Source organism: Manis pentadactyla, chromosome 16, assembly GCF_030020395.1.
Source record: "Manis pentadactyla isolate mManPen7 chromosome 16, mManPen7.hap1, whole genome shotgun sequence".
Taxonomy (NCBI): Eukaryota; Metazoa; Chordata; class Mammalia; order Pholidota; family Manidae; genus Manis; species Manis pentadactyla.
In genome coordinates, this window is record NC_080034.1 from 34,110,644 (window position 1) to 34,130,449 (window position 19,806).

The following is a 19,806-nucleotide window of genomic DNA, read 5'->3' on the forward strand; positions in this document are numbered from 1 at the left end:
GTTCCTCAAAAAATTAAAGAACGAACTACCATATAACCCAGCAATCCCACTTCTGGATATAAATCAAAAGAAATGAAATCAGGATCTCAAAGATATACTGTACTCCCATGTTCACTGCAGCATTATTTACAATAACCAGATATAGAAACAGCACAGTGTCCATCAATGGATGAATTGTTAATTAACGAGGATAGATACACACACTGCAATATTATTCAGCCATGAGAAAGAATGACATCCTGCCATTTGAAACAACATGGATGGAACTTGAGGGCACTGTTAAGTGAAATGAGTCAGAGAAAGACAAATACTGTATGATATCACTTACACATGGAATCTAAAAAAGCTAAACCCATAAAAATGAAGAGGAGAAAAGTGACTGCCATGGGCAGGGGGAGAGGGGAAATAGGGAGAGGTTAGTAAAAGGGTACAAACTTATAGGTATAAAAGATGAATAAGGTCTGAGGATCTAATGTATAATGTGGTGACTATAGTTGATAACTGTATAATCTACTTGAAATTTGCTGAGAGTAGAACTTAAATGCTCTCACCAAAAAAAGTTTTATATATACTTTAATTATGTGGGGTGATAATATGTGTTAATTAACTAGATGGGAGGACTCCTTTCACAATGTACACTTTAAATACCTGACAATTTTGTCAATTATACTGCAATAAAGCTGAAAAAATAAAAAGAATTAACATAGTAACAAATTTCTCCTCACTGCTACATAAGAACGAACCATTGTAGTGATATATTTTTCTTTACCCCCACAAAAAAACTCCTTCAAAAATAATTCTAATATATAATCTATAATCTATTTTACCTGTAAATACAATTTGTCTCCTTTCAATTTGCTTTCCAATTTCAGCAACTTTTTTGCCTGTTCTGGTACTTCGAGCTTCATTTTTATCATGCACTTAGTTTCCCGAACAACTGTCAGAATTTGGGGATCAAAATTAACCAGCAACTTCCCTGTTTTTGGATGTCGTACAAAAAGTGTGGCTTGTAAAGCTACAAACAAATGATTGTTGACATTAGTTACTCTGGATTTCTTTTCTGCTTCCAGCATTGTATGAATGCCTTTCTCCCACACTACACTACTGACTTCTTAAAAGCAGACAAGTTTTGGCCATCCCACGTGCTAAGGTACAGTATTTGACACATGGTCAGCACTCAAAACTTAGATAAATGAATGCAGAGTATGTGCAAAGCCATAAAATAAGTTCCAGAGAGATAAAAATAGACCAAAAACAGATGGCCTTTGTGCTATGAACAGCAATACTTCTCTGAGTGTGTCTAAGAGAGCTTAATACAATGTTAGCTTATTTTTATACATTGTGATTTATCCCCTGGGAAATAACTAGAAGATCTGCACAACTACAAAATGTGATACGCCTCATACAACAGACCCTTTTCCACACCTAACCCCCAAACAGCTTCTTTAAGGAGGTTTATCCAAAGTAAGTCTCCATCATCAATGTCTGATAACTAGGCTCAATATTGGTAAGAAACAGTCACCATAACTGTGTTGTGAACTCTTAGAACATAGAGGAGCGTTTTTTTTACACCACATCTAAACTAGCACATGAACATCATTCACATAAATAGGCATTTTCAGATACGCTTGTTATTAGGAATTAAAATACATAATCCAAAACAGTTCATACTGAGTAGCCTTAGATTATTTGTTATTATTTCTAATAACATGAATTATTTCTAGAGGGATAACAATAACACACTTACAGATGTGTATGTGCTAGCTTGAGTTACATCTTATATTAACAAACACTACTAACATGAGCATTTCACATGTATCTTCCAAGCCTCTCATTACTTCACACAATGTGGCTGCATCAAATTAAAATTTTTAAATTAAAAATAAAATTTAAGAATAAATAGTCTGTACATCCCCATGAAGTTAGTTGACTTTTACTCATTAGATAAAATTAGTCTTGATGTGGTTCCAAATGATGCCAATTTCTTGAGGATTTCAACTAAAAATTTTACCCAGTTCATTTGGAATCTTTTTAAAATTGAACTAGAAGTCATTTATTCTCCAAGTAAATTCCAAAATAATCTTTGAACATTGATCCAATGGAATCTGTCTTCCTTAAGGCTGTACTGAACTTTCTTGAAAGGAAAAAGTGGTCAGCAAGACCATTAAGAACAATGACAGTCAGGAAATCTGCTCCAGGACTAAGCAAATATTTCATTCCATGCAGATCATCATCAGAGAATTTTATGCAATGGGGATACAAGGTCCCCAGTTATTATTCTGAGTTCTTATATAGTTAAATTCAGTCACAGCAATATAACAAGAAGACTTCCAGAGCAATTCATTCCCACTGCACTGTGTTCACATGGAAGGCAGATATGAGTCCTGGCTCTGCCACTTGCAGCAGCATGATCTTTGGCAAGGCACTTAACCTCTCAGTACCTCAGTTTCCTCATCTATAAAATGAGGATAATAGTCCTCATAGGGTTGTCATGAGAATTACAGGAAGTTGTATATGTAAAGTGCTTAGACAAGGTCTGGCACATGGTAAGCACCGTATAAATGTTATCTATGGCTGTTACTTAAAGGACTCAAAAATGAAACAGATGGAGAGAGTATCCTTGGTAGGGGAGATAAGACAGATCTATAAAGCAATAAGTGTCATGAGAAAGAACTGCAGATAAAGTGTGTGGAGGACTCTAGAGGAGGAAGACATTCTTTTCTGCCAGGAAGAATAAGGAAGCTTTGTGGAACAGTGACTCTTAAATTTGTTTTTGAAAGTGCCCAGATAAGAGGTAAAACCAGCAGGACAAAAAAGGTAGAAAAGTGCATGGTACTGTAGAAGCAAAATATCACACACTCCATTTTTCAGTGTTACATTGCCTCTTTTGCCCTTTTCCAGAATGTCATTAAGCTTCTTTTGATGCTCCTTTGAGAGTGTTGTTCTATTGGCAGGCTTTCATTAGGATCCAGAGGGTCCCACTATATGCATTAGCCAGAAACAGCTGGCCTGTGAGAAGTGGCCTATGGGGCTGGGGTCCAGTCCTCAAGAATGCAGGCATCCAGTGAATTGACCTATATGTAGTCCTGTGTCCCCAGCTGGTAAAATATATGGGCCTGGAATGAAGAGGCAGAGGGACTACTCCCAGTGATCCAACCGCTGAATCTGAGCTTTGTGTCCCTGCAGTTCTGTGCTCTGCTGAAACAGAGACCCTGATGTGAGAGGGAGAAACCTTTCTACCAGGGAACAGTCAGCATTCCACCAAGGTTATGGACAAAATGGGACAAAACAGGAACCTGAACTGGCCAACCATTGAGCCCACACAGTAATAACACCCCAGATGGGCTTCAAACCATCCATCCCCTGCCTCATACTTAACTCTGCCCAAGCCTTGGCACCCCTCAAGGTACTTAGTTACAGTCCTAATATTCTTAATTTATTGGAGCTCAAAATTGAGTTAAATTCAGTTATAAAAAAATAAAGGAAGGAAGGGAGAAAGAGAAAAAGAGAGGAAGGAGGGATGAAGAAAGAGGACAGGGAGAAAGGGAAGGAGGAAGACAAGCTAGCCGCAATTCTTCCTTCCCTAACTGAGACTGAAATTCGAATCTATGACATGATAAAACTGAGTATGAAACCTTTCCTAAGTCTATGGTGAAATACCTATAAAGAGTCTTAGTATTATTTTCAAATACTGTTTTTCATGGGGAAGCTATAATCTTAAGTATATCAACTTTAAGGACATGTCAATTTTTGCTTATGAAATCAGAATATTATTAACAAAGAAATAAATAATTGTATCATCGCATATCTAAATCTAACCACCTTAAGATTACATAAAAGAGACTTAAAAAGTTCTCCATAACCATGAACTCATTCAAAACCACCTAACACCCCTCTATAGAATCATTGCATATTTTTATACACACCATACTGTAACTGCGAGATCTCTCTGACCCAGGCTGTGTGATAGACCACCTCAAATTCCACCAGAACATACGAAATTTTGTTATACTGACGAATGATGGCTTTACCTTCCACATTTGACAGAATTTCTGAGTTTTTCTGTTTTTAGGGAGAAAAGAAAGATTTATGTTCAAAAGACTGCGGATTGCTTTCAAGTCCAAATCATAAAGCTGTTGATATTTAAAAGGACATCAAACAATTATGCTACCAATTCAGACTTTGCCTCAGAATAAAACAGAGATAAGGAAAGCCATATAAGCCAGAGATGGAAGTAGGGAAACATTACCAGCAGAAAGGGAAAACTGGAAAAGGAAGTAAGGGACTTAAAAAGAGAGGTCTCTAGCCTTAGAGCCAGGCCCAGGCATGGAGTCTCTCTACGTTCATTTCTGTGTTCCCTCCCCACTTTTCTAGACAAGATACAACTGACTGATAGTCCTTGAATTGTGAATATGAGGGCAAGTTCCGACATTTCAGCACTAAAAAAAAGTAACTGTATATCAAAGAACAAAAAACAGATTTTTTCATGTAAAAATTGAAAGTTTTATATATGGCACAAATTAATGATGGGAAATATTCATTGAATGACACAGATGTCAAAAATGGCAATCTCTGCTCTGCCACTACAGAGTCCATCAGCAATTGAGTCCCCATTCTGGCTTCTTTTCTAAGGCCAGGGTTTTAGTTTTTTATTGTTATTATTGAGAAAAGTAAAATAAGTAATAGCAGTCAAATGGAAACAATAAAAACTTAATATTTAATAGTTCTTAAATAATAAAATAAAAAATATTGTTTGGTATTTTGCTCTATACATACGCGTAAGATAGAACACCATCCAGAGCAATTCTGCTTTGTTACTCTGCCTTTTTAAAACACCAAGCAACAAAAGGACAAACTGGTAATTTCAGAATGCCCACAGGGCCTAAAAGTATCCTGGGGTTTTTCAGAAATCTAATCATGTTAGGGACACAAAGAATGCACATACAGTTGACCTTTGAACAACAAGGGTTGAACTGTATGGGTCCACTTATTCATAGATTTTTTTCAATGAATATACTGGAAAGTTTTTTGGTAATTTGTGACAATTTGAAAACACATGTTATTTTCTCTGGCTTACCTGATTGTAAGAATACAGAATATAATGCATAAAACATACAAAATATGTGTTAATTTGCTATGTTATTGGCAAGGCTTCCATCAACAGCAGACTATTAGTAGTTAAATTTGGGGGAGTCAAAAGTTATACATGCATTTTTGACTGCACAGGAGTGGGCACCCCTAACTCTCACGTTATTCAAGGGTCATCTGTATTCTATTATTCTCCTTTAGGTCTCAGTTCTTCATACAGGAATATACTCTCTAAGTGTATCTTCACCTTCAGTAATTTATCAGTGACCTATCTGTCCATACATAGAGGTAAGCTTCAGCACCAAGCCTGTACTTTATTGTTTTCAAACGATTATTTTTAAAAAGCCTGTATAAAGTGTACCATATTACTAAAAGGCATAAAGTTATAAGATTCTCCCCCTTAGAGATTAACTGTAATTAAACAGGCTTATCTACCAAACGTGAAAGAATTGGCTTAGTCTCCCTCAAGCATATTTATAAACTAAATTTTCTTTGCCCAGTAAAACAATTAGCTCTAACTACATTATTGGACATAAATATTATAGAATAAAATATATTTCTTGTATTAAAAACCACCATAATAATCCACACATTTTTAACTATGGCTTACAAAGAAATAGTTGATGGGCTCACTTATCCGGCGATAGAGCTGCCTCACCCAAAGTATTTTTCCTGCTATAGGTGGCATGTTGCGAGCAAGAGGGGGATCATCTTTTTGAGAATGATAAATCTGTAATTAAAGATCTGGTATTAATCTTTAAAATTCAATATGATTGAGGAGGCAAAAAATAACTATATTTGCATTGATGTTTTACCATTATTCACATGTTTTATACACAGGAGGTGGTTAGTAAATATGTAAATGTACTTCAGAGGTAATACAGGAGGTGGTCAATAAATATATAACACACTGAAAAAATATTAACCTGAGGCTTAGTAACTATGGTGTTTATGATATATAACATTTAATTTTCTCTTGACCTTTATTTCCCATTACTTATATATTTTTCTGCCTTTTGTTCCAAATTTTAAGGAGTTCAAAGGAGGGAGCACATAGCTACATTATCACTGTCATAATATTCTCCAGAGCTCATATTTCCATACACGAACATACCACTTTAAGTGGGCTTTTCTATACATACATGAATGCAGTTGGGAAAAGACAGTTCTTAAGAACATAGGGATATAAATCTGGCTGTCCAGAGACATACACTGTCAGTACCTTCCCACATATAGCGGAGTGATCAGAGGTTCTTAGCAATGAAAGGCTCACTCTGAAAAGCTTGGCACAAATTAATGATGGGAAATACTCATTTTTTTCTTTTTGTACTAAAGTATCATTCTATTTATAAATATGATACTTGCCTTCTTAGTAGCTTCAAGTTCAGCCACATAATACTGAAGAATACACCCAATTGTGTGGTTTATTTCTAATTGTAGACAGGGAATGTTTAGCTTCTGGAATCTAAAAGTAATTGAAAGTGAATAATTAAAAAATAAACAAGAAACACACTTAAGAATTGCTGAAGTTCTAAAAATCCATTCATTCACTCATTTGACAAATATTCATCTCTGGCCTCAAGCGTTGCCCTAGGACATGGTGATAAACAAGACAGGTGTGATCCCAGCTCTCTTAAAGCCTACCTTATGGAAAAGACAAACATCAATCAAGAGTTAGATAAATAATTACTTAAATTACAAGGGTGCCAGAAATGCATTTAACAGGGGAACCCAGGCAAGTCTGGGGAGACAAGAGAGACTTTCTTGAGCAAGTTGACATTTAAACTGAGATTGAAAAGAGTGAGTGGGGAGTTGGCTTAGCAGAGGTGGAGGGGATCATGCGGACTGCCCCTCTGCCAATATTAATGCTTACATAATTCCAAATAGCCATAACCATAATAACGACTTTGTCAGCCAAATATCATTTCCACTTAAGAGGCTAAGTGATGCACAGGAACTACTGGAACTGTAATGTTCTCATGTAAGGGAACTGACAGAAGCACACTATAGGTCAAAAGAGAGGCAGAGACAGAGTACTCGCCAAGAAAATGGTACCTGCCATCTGACTGTAGAGTACGGTCCCTTGTCAAAATCACTTTATGTCTGCTTTGACTTTCATGATGGTCTCATGAGATGAGGTCTCACACATATGACCCATCATTATATAGCAAAGCTGGGCCCAAACCCAGATTCACTGGCTCTCAGGAGAGCCGCCAAAGGGTCCCTACCATGGGCTGTGAGCCCTTCCCATGCCTCCTTGGAAGGGAACAGCTGCTAGTCCAGCTTGTCCCTCTAATCTGGGCTTTCCTGCCCTTTAGGGGAACTCTGCTGGCAGGGCTAGAAGGAAAGGGAGCTGCAGGAGCACTCAGAAGGGGAAATGCAAAGTTTGGGGAGCTACTACCCCCAGACAATTTCACTTTCAGAAATCCTTTCAGCATGCAGAATTAAACATTATTTGTTCCCTTTCCAATAACACCTATTAAATTAACCTCAAATACATTACATAGCTAGAGAGAAAAAAAGAATGAGAAATAATTTCATATTCCTATTGAAAAACTTTCCACTACTAAAAAAAACAATGAAACAATCATATTTCAAAATTTTACCAGTCTATTTAATAGTAAAAGATTAAGGTTTGTAAGTTTTAAAGTTTACATAGGAGAGATTTTCAAGAACATCTTATTTGAAATTCTATTTTCCATTACGAAGTTATCCCACCTGGAAACTATACTGCTTACTGGATTATAAATACCTTTGAAGAAGCTGAAGAGCCTGCTGAGAAGATAAGATTTTTCCAAAAGTACTGTGCATAAATGCCTGTATTTGTATCTAAAATAAAATATTAATATTTAAATGATTTTTGGCATTAAGGAAGACCTTATACTGGGTTAAGAACAAGTAAAGATTTTCCTAGAGAATCAAAATAGCCTTAAACACACCTACCATCTAAGCATATAGAGCTGCACTGTGCAGTATGGTGGCCCCTGGGCACATGTGGCTACTGAGCATTTGAAATGCCACTACTTGGAAGTAGGATGAGCTATAGGTATAAAATACACACCTAGATTTCAAAGACTTAGTACAAAAAAAAAAAAGAAGTAAAATATCTCAGTGATTTTTATACTGATGACATGTAAAAATGATATATTTAATATGTTGGGCTGAATAAACTATATACTTAAAATGTTTCTTTTAACTGTTATTCATGTGGCTAACAGAAAAATTTAAATTACATATGCAGTTTGCATTTGCCACTCATTATTTATTGACTATTACTGACCTAGAGAATTTATAAGGAAATGTCCCTAACAAAGTGTCTTTCTTTGAATTGTTTAGAATTTCTAAGCATATTAGTAGAGCAATGTAATAATGCTTTAGACACCCACGGTCAACAGGTGGTATTTTCCAAGTGCTGCTCTCAGAAACCTCTTTGCCATGCTAAGCAAGAATAAGAAAATATTCTTCTGAGGCTCCCACCATCCCTGCAGTGAACTCCAGATTCCTGGTACCCAACCAATGGAGTTGTGGCACCCTTTGTAAGTTACTTTCACTTATAGATTCTATTGGTATGGTCTACTAATATATGCCACATGCATTAATCAAACATTGGGAAAAGAAGGAGCGTTAAAAAGCTCTCACCTCTTTTAAAATATTAAAAAGTTAATATGCTCTCTAAATATACTGAAAGCTAAAATTTGTATCTAAGACCCCAGTAAAGCCTTTATGACAAATAATCTTTATTAGTAAATCATAAAAATAATTTAAACAATAATTTTTTTTAACCCACAAATTCCCATTGCCATAAAGCTATAACTCCCAGACCATTTTGGAAGCAAATTCCAACCTGCCCAACAAGCCAAACGCTAAGAGTAATAACTAAAATATATCATACTATCAAAGAGCCTAACTTTCAAAAGCTCAAAAGAAAAGGTGATATTGTTAGAATTTTAGGATCTTTCTTATTTCTATGGCCCAGAGTATATGTAATGTAGTTTTCAAAGAATCATCAAAAAATAAGTGAGAAAAATATATAAAATTTTCTCACCTTCATGGCAAGAATTCCAGCTTCAGTTCTTACCCCTCTATGTGACATTCTGCAGCAAAGAGGAGACCATTCCCCAGGGCTAACCCTGGTTTTTTAGTAGTTTCCAGTAAGAGAGTAACTGAGGTCATATAAGCCCAAAAGGTGAGAGAGAAATAGGTTGCAGTCTCACCAGACACACTTTTTAACTACTCTTCATTCCTCTGGTGCCCCATAAGCTATAACAGACAGGATGAGCACCTCTTCAGAGTTGTCCTCTAAGCTGCAGATAGAATATGACCATAAAGTACAAGGCAAGGGGGAAAGTGATCCACCGTACTACTGTCATCAAATCTTTTCACACTTAAAACAAAGAAAATGGATTCCAAATTTTCCCTTCCACTGGAAAAATGATCGGCTCCTTGGCACAATAAAAACTGAATACAAATTTTAATGAAACTAAAAATGAACCCTAGTTACAGCCCTTTGGGCTTCTGGTTATTCACTGCTGTCTTTTATTGAATAGCCTTATTTAAAAAAAGAAGGAAAATATTTTGTGGACTAGTTAAAATTATTCACACTGGCAATGTTTTTTTTTCTATCAATTTGCAAAAGTCACTTACAATAAATAGTAAATACATGAATTACATTTCAGCTTAACTAAAGAGTATGTATAATTACTTACCTCTAAAGCATTGATTTTTGCCATGAACTCTAAGAAATCTGTTTCAAATTCTGTCCTCCTTGGATCCAGAATATCATATTGCTTTTTCTTAACCCCTTGATATATATTTTTCAATTTTATTGCCATAATATCTATTCCCTGTATGGTAGAATTACTCAAGGTTGAGTATGTTTGCAAAATAGTTATCATTTCTGTAATCTTAAAAAGAGAAATGTTATTTTATTTTAAAAATAGTACTATTAGCACCCTTCCCTAAAGTAAATTCTTACTGAATCATTGATTTAAAAAAACAAACCAATAAACAGGCCTTATAATCATTTAGCTAAGACCAACCAGAAGAGATAAAAGAGAAAACAATCTGTCACCAATCACTACTACTCCTAGACTGTTTAAGATAAATGATGTTCTATCATATCCAGAGAGTGTTAACAACCTTTCTCAGAATTTGGTCACTTGTCTTTCAAGAGGGAGAAAAAGCCAATTTGAGTAAAAGCCCTGACAGATGTCTTGAAAATAGCTTCATCTTTTTGTTCTTGGGAAGTTTCTGCAAGTCATTTCACTGGATTACTGTATTCAAAAGCTTTCCCACTCTTCTGCCCACAGAGCGACAGCAGAAGAGTCAGTCATGTGAGGTGAGCACCGGCAATCACACTCCCACTTGCTCATCCTCGTCTCGGCTTTTCATCAGCTCTCCCGACCTTTGGCCTCTCATATCGACAACCAATTCATAATCCCGTCTCTGCTCACCCACCATAGCACCCTTTCCAGTTCTCAACTTGCTATGATTCCTTCGTCCCTGTGTCACTGGGAGTAAAGACCCTAGCCCTCCTCCGAGCTCCAGTTCCTTCAGTCTCCCCACAGCAATACCAGCCACCCATCCCTTCTCTTCTCTGACACAAATGTTCAGGGTGCGAAGAAAACAAAACTGAAGAAGGAGCTCTAGGAAATATCAAAAGTCACCAAAATTTACATGGCAGGGGGACAAAGAAGAAGCTGGTTCTGTCCACAGCAACCTATGGGTTACTCTGACTCAGGCTGATATCCTTCTAATTGGACATTTGCCCCCAAGAAGTCTCTATTGTTCACAAAGCAGTTCCACACAACAGTTTCCTAAATATGGTGCCAAAAGCACAAGCAACAGAAGAAAAACTTCATAAATTGGACTTAATCAAAATTAAAAATTACTGTGCTTCAAAAGACACATCAAGAAAGTGAAAAGAGTAGAATAAAAGAAATGGAATGAAAGAAGACATTTGCAAATTGCATCTAATAAGGGACTTATACCCAGAACTCGTACCTCAACAGTAAAAATACAAGTAACTAAATTTAAAATGTGCAAAGGATTTGAATAGATATTTCTCCAAAGAAGAGTTACAAATGGACAATAAGGACATTAAAAGATATTCACCATCATTAGTTATCAAAAAAATGTAAACCAAAACCATAATGAGGTAATACTTCACACCCACTAGGATGGCTAAATTCAAAAAGGCGGGTGATAACAAAGGCTGCCGAGGCTGTGGAGAAATCAGAGCCTCACACATTGCTGGTGAGAGTGTAAGATGGTGTGGCTGCCTTAAGAAGTAATATGGCAGCTCCTCAACAAGTTACAAAAGGAGTTACTATATAACCCAGTGATTCCACTCCTCTGTATATACTCAAGAAAAATGACAGCATATGTCCACACAAAGAATGTGTACAAACATGTTCACAGTAGCATTATTCCTAATAGGCAAAAAGTGGAAACAACCCAGATGTCCATCAACTAATAAATATGGTATCCATACAATGGACTATTATTCAGCAATAAAAAGGAATGCTACAACACAGGGGAACCTTGAAAACATGCTAAGTGAAAGAAGCCAGTCACAAAAGACCACATATTATGAGTCCATTTTTATGTTCAGAAGGTAAATCTATAGAAACAGAAAGTAGAGCAGTGGTTACTTAGGGCTGGGAAGAGGGGAGAGTGGAGTGTGATTGCCAATAAGTATAGGGTTCCTTTCAGTGGGAATGAAAATGTTCTAAAATTAGATTGCTACAGTGGTTGCACAGCCCTGTGAATATATTAGAAAATATTGACTGGTATACTTTAAATGGGTTAACTGTATGTATGTGAATTATATCTCAATAAGGCTGCTAAAGAAACAAAAAACAGCCTCAAGAATGGATGAATGAAGGACCCCATTCAATAACTTGGTTCTCTGCATCACTCGTATTTTCCTATCTTGGTTGGATCAGGAGGTTACAAATAAAAAGTAGGCCTCCCACATGTCTAGGAAATACCCTTCAACCTATGTAATGCCCTCACCAATTTCCAATAAATGATGAACAGGATCCTAAATATTAGCAGGATTTAGGGAGTTGACAAAATGGTGGAGGCATGGGTAGGGTGGTACCTAGATGATATCTGTATAGACATTTCAAAGGCTGACTCCAGAAGCCTCTGGTATGGACTGCCCTGTCCCCTGAAAAAAACAAATTACTCATCCCCCAGCAGTCCTAAAAAATGAATCAAAGGTATAAAAGTTTCTAACACATGTCTGCCCAGCAAAGGCATCACCCACTCAATGTTTATGTGTACACCATTTTTACTGACCTAGAAAGAGAAGGTGCCTATTCATCCAGATATTACACAACTACTGGGTTTTGCCAGGTACTGTACGTATTTCATCTCACAGTTTCTCTCAGCTTAATGCAATGGTTACAAACAGAGGCTTTTAAGTTTGAGCTCCATAGGTGGAGGTAGAATTGAGGTCATGAGAGAGGCAAAAGTTTGCAACAGTTTTGCAGTAATCAGGAATGAAAAACTAAGTTATAATAAAGGGTAGCGACCTGTGAGTAATACCAGATGATACATATCAACAGTGAGATGAGAGATCTGGGACAATGATTCTCAATGGTCTTACGTAAAATACAAAATAACCAGAAGGTATGGTTGGTGGTGAGTACAGTGACTGCATAATGCTTACCTTCTCCAGTCTTTTACAGAAAGCTTCAAATTTTCCAAATATATACATTTCTGAAACTTCAAAAGATTTTTCCCCTGAAGATTCTAAAATCTTTTTCCTTGTTTTGTGAAAAGATGTCTGATATTCCTTGAATAGAAAAATGCAGTCCTTTGAGAAAAATAAAGAAGGAAGAGAAAGGATGATGAGACTTTGCTCAGGAGTTAAAGATTTCAAAACTCCTGCTTTCACACTGAACTGATCACATCAGCCACTCAATAGGAGCCACTGTTGTTAACATTAAAAATTAAAGTTCTCTGCCTACACATTGAAAAACCTGTGAAAATGAATATAGTTTTATGAATTCACATCACATTTTTCATCTTCCTCATTCACTTTTTTCTCTTATCTGTATCAAAGTATGACATATACTGCATAAACATACATATGACATATGTGTATGTAAACATATATAAGTATGACATACATTTTCATGGCTAATTAGCATGACCAGGAGGCCAGAAATAACTATCAATTTTATTTATTATCAATTATCTATTCAGTTGGCATCTGTCTTTTAATTAGCATTTTTTATGGATAGGCATGTAAACATAATCACCCAACCATTATTATTTCTACACAAGGAGATCATAAAGTCTTTGATGAGTGCATTGCTGAAATCCTGATATTTGACTACAGCTATGCCACTGGCCAGTTCAACTAGGCTAGTGAACATATCAGAAGTATAAAAGAGGACATGATCACTAGGATCCATTAAGAATTTACTGTCATTCATATCATGCTAACATTTCCTAAAAACAAACCATTTTAAAAATAATGTTAAGTATGGCTAATATCCAAAAGACAAGAAATAACAAGTGTTGGAAAGGATGTGGAGAAAAGGGAACCCTCCTACATTGTTGGTGAGAATGTAAATTGGTCCAAACACTGAGGAAAACAATACAGATGTTCCTCAAGAAACTAAAAAAAAGAAATACCCTGCAACCCAGCAATTCCACTTCTGAGGATTAGCCAAAAAAACAAAATCACTAATTTGAAAAGATGTATGCACATCTATGTTCATTGCAGCATTATTTACAGTAGCAAAGACATGGAAGCAACCCAAATACCCACTGATGAATGGATAAGAAGATACAGTACATATACACAATGGAACATACTCAGGCATACAAAAGGAGAAAATCTTGCCAATTTGTGACAACATGGACAGACCTAGAGGGTATCATGCTAAGTGAAATAAGCCAGGTGGAGAGAGACAAATACTCTATGGTTTCACTTATATGTGAACCTAAAAAAAAAAAACAAATGAACAAAAAAGAAATAAAGGATTGGAGCCAAGATGGCGGCGTGAGTAGAGCGGCGGAAATCTCCTCCCAAAACCACATATATCTATGAAAATATAACAAAGACAACTCTTCCTAGAATAAAGACCAGAGGACACAGGACAACATCCAGACCACATCCACACCTGAGAGAACCCAGTGCCTCGTAAAGGGGGTAAGATACAAGCCCCGGCCCCGCAGGACCCGAGCGCCCCTCCCCCCAGCTCCCGGCGGGAGAAGAGCAGGCAGAGCGGGAGGGAGAAGGAGCCCAGGGCTGCTGAACACCAAGCCCCAGCCATCCGGGCCAGAGCGCAGACACAGTGCATGTGCGGGGGGCCCTGGATACTAGGGAAACAGGGCAGCAAGAACAGTGAGCGGGTATCAGAGGCCTGGTGCCAGAGGACATAAGAAAAGGGAGCAGCAATTTATTTTATTTTATTTTTTTCTGCTTTGTTTTGCTGAGCGCTTTTTGGAAGTCTTAAAGGGATAGGGACCCCAATACTAGGGAAACAGGGCAGCAAGACTGGTGAGCAGATGCCTGAGGCTGGTGCTGGAGAATAAAGAAAAACGACCGGCCATTTTTTACTTTTATTTTTATTTTTTTATTATTCTAATTAAAAAAAATTTTTTTTTTGTGGTCATTGTTTTGTTTTGGCGGGTGCTTTTTGGAAGTCTTAAAGGGGCAGGGCGGGACACTTAATCCAGAGGTAGAGAATCCGGGGATCTCTGGGCACGCTAATCCCCTGGGCTGCAGGGAGCAGGGAGGCCCCTTACGGAGATAAATAGCCTCCCAGCTGCACCCCCTCCAACGCGACCACCACTTTGGAGCGGCAGGCCGAGCCAGGCCACGCCCACAGCAACAGCGGAGATTAACTCCATAGCAGCCGGGCAGGAAGCAGAAGCCCTGTCTGCCCACAGCTACCCAGCACAAGCCACTAGAGGTCGCTGTTCTCCCAGGAGAGGAGGGCCACAAACCAACAAGAAGGGAAGTTTTTCCAGCCGTCAATCGTCCCAGCTCTGCAAACTATTCCTATCACCGTGAAAAGGCAAAGCTACAGGCAGACAAAGATCACAGAGACAACACCAGAGAAGGAGACAGACCTAACCAGTCTTCCTGACAAAGAATTCAAAATAAGAATCATAAACATGCTGACAGAGATGCAGAGAAATACGCAAGAGATAAGGGATGAAGTCCGGAGGGAGATCACAGATGCCAGAAAAGAGATCGCAGAAATGAAACAAACTCTGGAAGGATTTATAAGCAGAATGGATAAGATGCAAGAAGCCATTGATGGAATTGAAACCAGAGAACAGGAACGCATAGAAACTGACATAGAGAGAGATAAAAGGAACTACAGGAATGAAACAATGTTAAGAGAACTGTGTGACCAATCCAAAAGGAACAATATCCGTATTATAGGGGTACCAGAAGAAGAAGAGAGAGGAAAAGGGATGGAAACTATCTTGGAAAAAATAATTGCTGAAAACTTCCCCAATTTGGGGGAGGAAATAATTGAACAGACCACGGAAATACACAGAACTCCAAACAGAAAGGATCCAAGGACGACAACACCAAGTCACATAATAATTAAAATGGCAAAGATCAAGGACAAGGAAAGAGTTTTAAAGGCAGCTAGAGAGAAAAAGGTCACCTATAAAGGAAAACCCATCAGGCTAATATCAGACTTCTCTACAGAAACCCTACAGGCCAGAAGAGAATGGCATGATATATTAAATGCAATGAAACAGAAGGGCCTTGAACCAAGGATACTGTATCCAGCACGACTATCATTCAAATATGATGGTGGGATTAAACAATTCCCAGACAAACAAAAGCTGAGGGAATTTGCTTCCCACAAACCACCTCTACAGAACATCTTACAGGGACTGCTCTAGATGGGAGCACTCCTAGAAAGAGCACAGCACAAAACACCCAACATATAAAGAATCGAGGAGGAGGAATAAGAAGGGAGAGAAGAAAAGAATCTCCAGACAGTGTATATAACAGCTCAATAAGCGAGCTAAGTTAGGCAGTAAGATACTAAAGAGGCTAACCTTGAACCTTTGGTAACCACGAATTTAAAGCCTGCAATGGCAATAAGTACATATCTTTCAATAGTCACCCTAAATGTTAATGGGCTGAATGCACTAAACAAAAGACACAGAGTAATAGAATGGATAAAAAAGCAAGACCCATCTATATGCTGCTTACAAGAAACTCACCTCAAACCCAAAGACATGTACAGACTAAAAGTCCAGGGATGGAAAAACATATTTCAAGCAAACAACAGCGAGAAGAAAGCAGGGGTTGCAGTACTAATATCAGACAAAATAGACTTCAAAACAAAGAAAGTAACAAGAGATAAAGAAGGACACTACATAATGATAAAGGGCTCAGTCCAACAAGAGGATATAACCATTCTAAATATATATGCACCCAACACAGGAGCACCACCATATGTGAAACAAATACTAACAGAACTAAAGGGGGAAATAGACTGCAATGCATTCATTCTAGGAGACTTCAACACACCACTCATCCCAAAGGATAGATCCACTGGGCAGAAAATAAGTAAGGACACAGAATCACTGAACAACACAGAAGAACAGATGGACCTAATAGACATCAATAGAACTCTACATCCAAAAGCAACAGAATATACATTCTTCTCAAGTGCACATGGAACATTCTCCAGAATAGACCACATACTAGGCCACAAAAAGAGCCTCAGTAAATTCCAAAGGACTGAAATCCTACCAACGAACTTTTCAGACCACAAAGGCATAAAACTAGAAGTAAATTGTAAAAAGTAAGCAAAAAGGCTCACAAACACATGGAGGCTTAACAACACGCTCCTAAATAATCAATGGATCAATGACCAAATCAAAATGGAGATCCAGCAATATATGGAAACAAATGACAACAACAACACTAAGGCCCAACTTCTGTGGGACACAGCAAAAGCAGTCTTAAGAGGAAAGTATATAGCAATCCAAGCATATTTTAAAAAGGAACAGCAATACCAAATGAATGGTCTAATGTCACAATTATCGAAATTGGAAAAAGAAGAACAAATGAGGCCTAAGGTCAGCAGAAGGAGGGACATAATAAAGATCAGAGAAGAAATAAATAAAATTGAGAAGAATAAAACAATAGCAAAAGTCAATGAAACCAAGAGCTGGTTCTTCGAGAAAATGAACAAAATAGATAAGCCTCTAGCCAGACTTATTAAGAGGAAAAGAGAGTCAACACAAATCAACAGTATCAGAAACGAGAAAGGAAAAATCACGACAGACCCCACAGAAATACAAAGAATTATTAGAGAATACTATGAAAACCTATATGCTAACAAACTCGGAAACCTAGGAGAAATGGACAACTTCCTAGAAAAATACAACATTCCAAGACTGACCCAGGAAGTAACAGAAAATCTAAACAGACCAATTACCAGCAACGAAATTGAAGCGGTAATAAAAAAACTACCAAAGAACAAAACCCCCGGGCCAGATGGATTTACCTCGGAATTTTATCAGACATACAGGGAAGACATAGTACCCATTCTCCTTAAAGTTTTCCAAAAAATAGAGGAGGAGGGGATACTCCCAAACTCATTCTATGAAGCTAACATCACCCTAATACCAAAACCAGGCAAAGACCCCACCAAAAAAGAAAACTACAGACCAATATCCCTGATGAACGTAGATGCAAAAATACTCAACAAAATATTAGCAAACTGAATTCAAAAATACATCAAAAGGATCATACACCATGACCAAGTGGGATTCATCCCAGGGATGCAAGGATGGTACAACGTTCAAAAGTCCATCAACATCATCCACGACATCAACAAAAAGAAAGACAAAAACCACATGATCATCTCCATAGATGCTGAAAAAGCATCTGACAAAGTTCAACATCCATTCATGATAAAAACTCTCAGCAAAATGGGAATAGAGGGCAAGTACCTCAACATAATAAAGGCCATCTATGATAAACCCACAGCCAACATTATATTGAACAGCGAGAAGCTGAAAGCATTTCCTCTGAGATCGGGAACTAGACAGGGATGCCCACTCTCCCCACTGTTATTTAACATAGTACTGGAGGTCCTAGCCATGGCAATCAGACAAAACAAAAACATACAAGGAATCCAGATTGGTAAAGAAGAAGTTAAACTGTCACTATTTGCAGATGACATGAGACTGTACATAAAAAACCCTAAAGACTCCACCCCAAAACTACTAGAACTGATATCAGAATACAGCACAGTCGCAGGACACAAAATCAACACACAGATATCTGTGGCTTTCCTGTACACTAACAATGAACCAACAGAAAGAGAAATCAGGAAAACAACTCCATTCACAATTGCATCAAAAAAAATAAAATACCTAGGAATAAACCTAACCAAGGAAGTGAAAGATTTGTACTCTGAAAACTACAAGTCACCCTTAAGAGAAATTAAAGGGGACACTAACAGATGGAAACTCATCCCATGCTCGTGGCTAGGAAGAATTAATATCGTCAAAATGGCCATCCTGCCCAAAGCGATATACAGATTTGATGCAATCCCTATGAAACTACCAGCAACATTCTTCAATGAACTGGAACAAATAATTCAAAAATTCATATGGAAACACCAAAGATCCCGAATAGCCAAAGCAATCCTGAGAAAGAAGAATAAAGTAGGGGGGATCTCACTCCCCAACTTCAAGCTCTACTATAAAGCAATAGTAATCAAGACAATTTGGTACTGGCACAAGAGCAGAGCCACAGACCAATGGAACAGACTAGAGAATCCAGACATTAACCCAGACATATATGGTCAATTAATATTTGATAAAGGAGCCATGGACATACAATGGCAAAATGACAGTCTCTTCAACAGATGGTGCTGGCAAAACTGGACAGCTACATGTAGGAGAATGAAACTGGACCATTGTCTAACCCCATATACAAAAGTAAACTCAAAATGGATCAAAGACCTGAATGTAAGTCATGAAACCATTAAACTCTTGGAAGAAAACATAGGCAAAAACCTCTTAGACATAAACATGAGTGACATCTTCTTAAACATATCTCCCTGGGCAAGGAAAACAACAGCAAAAATGAACAAGTGGGACTATATTAAGCTGAAAAGCTTCTGTACAGCAAAAGACACCATCAATAGAACAAAAAGGATCCCTACAGTATGGGAGAATATATTTGAAAATGACGCATCCGATAAAGGCTTGATGTCCAGAATATATAAAGAGCTCACATGCCTCAACAAACAAAAAACAAATAACCCAATTAAAAAATGGGCAGAGGAACTGAACAGACAGTTCTCCAAAAAAGAAATACAGATGGCCAACAGACACATGAAAAGATGCTCCACATTACTAATTATCAGAGAAATGCAAATTAAAACTACAATGAGGTGTCACCTCACACCAGTAAGGATGGCTGCCATCCAAAAGACAGACAACAACAAATGTTGGCGAGGCTGTGGAGAAAGGGGAACCCTCCTACACTGCTGGTGGGAATGTAAATTAGTTTAACCATTGTGGAAAGCAGTATGGAGGTACATCAAAATGCTCAAAATAGACTTACCATTTGACCCAGGAATTGCACTCCTAGGAATTTACCCTAAGAATGCAGCAATCAAGTATGAGAAAGACCAATGCACCCCTATGTTTATTGCAGCACTATTTACAATAGCCAAGAATTGGATGCAACCT

General features: G+C 37.6%; 1 protein-coding gene across 1 annotated transcript in view; it reads right to left on the minus strand.

The window, feature by feature from the left end:
* The window catches only part of DNAH8 (dynein axonemal heavy chain 8), a 353,325-nt gene that overhangs the window by 282,387 nt on the left and 51,132 nt on the right, over positions 1–19,806 (minus strand). The window contains exons 12-18 of the mRNA XM_057494308.1: positions 12,767–12,913; positions 9,795–9,992; positions 7,841–7,917; positions 6,454–6,553; positions 5,699–5,818; positions 3,927–4,062; positions 828–1,015 (exon numbers count right to left, since the gene is read on the minus strand). Coding sequence (XP_057350291.1) covers positions 828–1,015; positions 3,927–4,062; positions 5,699–5,818; positions 6,454–6,553; positions 7,841–7,917; positions 9,795–9,992; positions 12,767–12,913 — 966 coding nt within the window. The remainder of the gene's footprint in view (positions 1–827; positions 1,016–3,926; positions 4,063–5,698; positions 5,819–6,453; positions 6,554–7,840; positions 7,918–9,794; positions 9,993–12,766; positions 12,914–19,806) is intronic.